Source organism: Cucurbita moschata, unplaced genomic scaffold (genome assembly GCF_002738365.1).
Source record: "Cucurbita moschata cultivar Rifu unplaced genomic scaffold, Cmos_1.0 Cmo_Scf00005, whole genome shotgun sequence".
NCBI classification, from domain to species: Eukaryota; Viridiplantae; Streptophyta; class Magnoliopsida; order Cucurbitales; family Cucurbitaceae; genus Cucurbita; species Cucurbita moschata.
Window position 1 is genome coordinate 4,923,985 of NW_019268521.1, and position 4,501 is coordinate 4,928,485.

The 4,501-nt window shown below is 41.2% G+C and overlaps 1 protein-coding gene across 1 annotated transcript; it reads right to left on the minus strand.

The window, feature by feature from the left end:
• Window positions 1-464: 464 nt before the first annotated feature.
• On the minus strand, window positions 465-3,135 carry LOC111443478 (probable clathrin assembly protein At4g32285). The gene is made up of 2 exons (XM_023081297.1): window positions 2,829-3,135; window positions 465-2,718 (listed from the first exon to the last, which is right to left on the minus strand). The coding sequence occupies exon 2, from the start codon at window positions 2,626-2,628 to the stop codon at window positions 679-681; it is 1,950 nt and encodes a 649-aa protein (XP_022937065.1). The 5' UTR covers window positions 2,629-2,718; window positions 2,829-3,135; the 3' UTR covers window positions 465-678.
• Between the last annotated feature and the right edge of the window lie 1,366 nt (window positions 3,136-4,501).

The following is a 4,501-nucleotide window of genomic DNA, read 5'->3' on the forward strand; positions in this document are numbered from 1 at the left end:
AATCCGAATCTTACTTTTTTTTTCTTGAAGAATTCTTCGGTAATTGTTAAATTGGAATGAGATCAACTTGATTTAAGAGTTCATAGCGTTTATGAAAGTTCTTAGATTCAACGGGTAATCATTACCATATCAACCTAAGATGCGTGTTGATTGTTTCTTAATTTACAAAACATTGAATTTCAATGACAAAGTCACCAAGAATAAAGGTTAGACAGTGTTAGCAAGAAAACCAAACAGAATAATACCATTGGACAGATACATAGATAGCAACATTGAAGACATTTATAATAAATAATTAGTCAATTCATGGAAGAAAGCAAATTAGACAACCAATTACAGCAATGTTACATAAGACTGCAAAATCCAAATCAAGAGTACACGTGGCATCAAGTTATCAACAAGTTGTGAATCTAATATCCTAACATCAAAGATCTCAAAGCAAATTTACAGAAGAGCTCAAAGCATTCAAATTAGAGTAGGGATTTATGAGATTTCCATTATCAAAAGCCATAAAATAATATCAGCTGTCCACAGTCAAACAAAGTTCCCACACCACTTTTTCTGGCACAAACAGCAGAAGGAAGCAAAAATTATATCATTTAGTCAAAGAAATACGCTACAAATACAGGATGAACATAGTGTATATATATATGTGTGTGTAAAAGACATGCGTAGATATCATTGAGGAATGTAGTAATACCCGCTGCCGTTCATCGGAGGCATCCCGTAGGGCATCGGGGCCATTGGTCCGGCTGCCATGTTGTAGTAACCTGGGGGGTTACTCATTTTGTTCAAACTGCTCTGCCCCTGCATCCCATCTCTTGCATACTGCTGCCATAACTGCTGTTCCTGCACCAGCATATGCTGTTTTTTCTCCATCTCGACCATTTGCACGTATGATGGTGGTGGAACGCTTAATGATGCAGCGAATGGATCCTGGTTCACCGCCTGGACGGTTCCATCGGGAGCTGGAAGAGCCAGTACAGGAGTTTTGCTGTTTCCGGGGCCGGGCAATGCTACACTGCTAGCGCTTCCACCGCTTAGCTGTGCAGTGTTAGTGTGCTGCCTGACCATTCCTTGATCATACATGCCATTTAGCAACAATGGGTCGAGTCCACCGCCAAGCGCTGCCTTCTGCCTCGATAAATTGCTGGCTGTCTCAACCAAAGCCAACTCCCAATCGGCTTTGCCAGGTTCAGCAGCCGGGGTCTGCCAGGCAGAGGTTACTTCTGGCTGTCCATCAGAAGGGAAAGCTTCCCAGGATCCATTTGCGCCATTAGCTGCTGGGCCAGCAAACAGAGCCAGTGCCAGCTTGTTACCTTGAGCATCTGCACTAACTGCATCATCTCTCAGATTCACCAAGTCTTCCGTGACTTGTGGTTGAGGTATAGGTGCAGGCTGGGGCTCCGGTTCGGGCGGAGGTGGAGTATAATTTTCAGGTGGAGGAAGAGCCTTTATTTCATTCATATCAGGCACTGGTTCTTCCTCTTGAGGAGCGGGCGGAGGTGGCTCCCTCTCGGGGCTCTTTGGCGCCTTCCCTCTTTCCCTCAGAAATTCCTCCAATGTCTCCAGTAACTTGCTGGTAATTCTCTGCACCTCTGGATACTCAGAGGATCTAGCAACTCCTGTGTCTTTACACCAATTATAGAATGCAATTAGCTCATCAATCTGCTTGGCTGCACTACCATATGCATCAAATGCCTTCATACTGTCAGAATACTCCATATCAAAGAATTTGTCAAGCAAAACAGCCAAAACCTCGCAAATATCTGCATACAACTGAAAACTCTCCCTCACTAGAGGATACAAAGCATACAAAATCATCCTACTATTCTTTGCCAATCCCGTCGGTCGACATGACAAGAATCTGTCCAATAATCTCTGCAAATGTCCCATCTTTCCGAAAATTCTCTCGATCGGCATTTCCCTCAATGGGGTCACAGGCCCCTTGTTACGCCCCTGCCCCTCCCTCTCCATTGATTCCCCCACATCACCGAAAGATCTCGACCTCCTCATCCCACCATAGTTTCCATACTCTCTCTCGCCCCTATACTCACCATAACCATTATCATAGGGCCTCGGGGGCGGAGATCTAAAGTCATCTCTTCCATCAAACCTATCATCCCCACGGGAATTTCCCTTTGCACTACTACCTTTCTTTTCAAACAACACCAATTCCAACCGTTGATCCAAGTAAAATGCATAAGTTCGAATAAAAGCCGAGTGATCCCACGAGCTCGAATGAGCTTCATCCTTAAAGTCAGACATATTCAACAGCCTCGTACCCCTTCTAGTGGCATACAAGATCTCCTCCTGAAACACCGGGTCCCCTTCATTCAACAACCTATGCACAAGTATGAGTGCCTTGAGCGCCACGATCCAATCCCTCGTCTTGGCCAGACGCTTCGAAACCGCCACCACACACGCACTCACGTAGCCACGAGAATACGATGTCAGGCTCAAAATCTCCCGGATGTACTTCTCACTGGCCGGATCATCGTCATGGCTAGTGGCCTTCACGATCGCCACCTCAAGGTCCGGCGCCGTATTACTCGCAACCTTCGCAATTCCAATACTCGTCTGATCCTTCACCGCTCCGATCGCCTTCCGGATCGTACTAGGCGCCATCGCGACAGTCTCAACAAAACCCTCACCAAACTCCTCGCTTCCTCTCAAACTCGATCCTCACTCCCCTTCCTCAACAAACAGTCCACACAACTAAAAAAATATCAAAACAGCAACAAAATGGTTACAACTCGCATAAATCAACCACTGAAATAAATCACAGCCAAAACCATCAAGAAAACCACCAAAACCATCAAGCTTACCAGCAACGGAGGCTGAATATCGTAGATCTGCAACAAAATCCCTCAGATCGACGCGACGGCCGCCGAATTGATGTAGGCTGTCGAAGGAAACAGCTAGAAAAGCGAGATGAAAATGCAAGGAGATGAGAGAGAAGGGAAGAAGAGAGGGAAAAAGCGACAAAGCGGAAGAGGAAAGAGTTGAGAGATTCGGAGCGATGTTATCGGAGTCGGTGTTTTGCAGTGGGAAATGGGTGGATCTAGGTGGGGGTAGTAGTAGCAGAGAAATGAAACCGATCTTGACCGTTCATTTTTTCCATCACAGATCTGAAACATACACACAAATCGCTTAAAACCGCATTAATCCTTAAATACGGGACATTTTAGTTTCCGCACACACAAATTTCAAACCATTTTAAAATTAGTTATAATTTTTATTTTTCTGAAAAAACTTAAAAATCTAATTTTGAAATTTGGTGGAATAGAGAAAAACGAGACACATTTTATGGAAGGTGGAGGCGGCGTGTCGGAAGAAAGGCATAATCGCGCATTCGACGTGTTCGGTTTTACGGTATTACGGCGGTAATTTTTCTTTTCTTTTTAATTCTTTACCGCCGGCGTTGGTCAACACGGTCACTCTTTTATTGGAATATCATTATTATGTTCCTTCGTAAATCCAATTTTACCGTCCTTTTTAATTCAATTGCGCAACTGTGGTAATTATTACCCCAAATATTAATTTATATTTGCAAGAATTTAAACTTTAAAATATTTATATATAAATCCATTTAGATTATTTATTAATGATTTATAATAACTCTTACAAATTTAATTTTTAAATTTTCATTTAAAAAAAAAAAATCATATACAAATAATAATAATAAAAAATTACAATTAAAAACAAAATTAAAACTTAACAATTTTATATAATCTCGAAAGTTTAGCAACTAAATAAACAAATCACGAACTTCAAACACTAAGTACATATGATAAAAGATATCGATCCATATAATTTTATGACATGTCAATACATATTGCTATTTAAATCCAGACATGATTCATTAGACACCACATCAATTCTCGTCATAAAAATCATGATTTGATCCTATTAAGACATAACAAAAAAGTTGCATCTTATTAAGGAAACCTCACATTTGGAGATTCACATGAGTATTATTTACCATATTGCTATATGGTATAAAATCCATGTGAGTTTAAATTCTATTTGTACCCTTTAGGGGACAAAAGGACAGTGTTGTTGGGAGGTACATAAAAAAGAGTATTTACAATAATTTGGAACATATTACTTGGATACACTTCCTAGTATGTTATGTTTCTTACTAATTGGAAAATATTTCTTTTCCTCTCTGGTTGGCTAGTTGCACAATAAGCGGAAAAGCATATCACGGAAAGAAAAGTTCTGTCTCAGTAACAGTCCAAGCCCATCGCTAATAGATATTGTCCTCAGATTTTCATTCAAAGTTTTAAAACACATCTAGTAGGGAGAGTTTTCCATACTTTTATAAAGAATACTTCGTTCCCCTCTCCAACCGATGTGAGATCTCACAATCCACCCTCTTGAAGGCCTAGCGTCTTCATTGGCACACCGCATGATGACAGGCTCTAATACCATTTAGAACATCTCAAACCCACTACTAATAGATATTGTCCTCGTTAGGCTTTCCCTTAAGATTGGA

Excerpts from the sequence above, each read along its gene's own strand:
- LOC111443478 (XM_023081297.1), bottom strand. The coding sequence starts at position 2,628 with ATGGCGCCTAGTACGATCCGGAAGGCGATCGGAGCGGTGAAGGATCAG.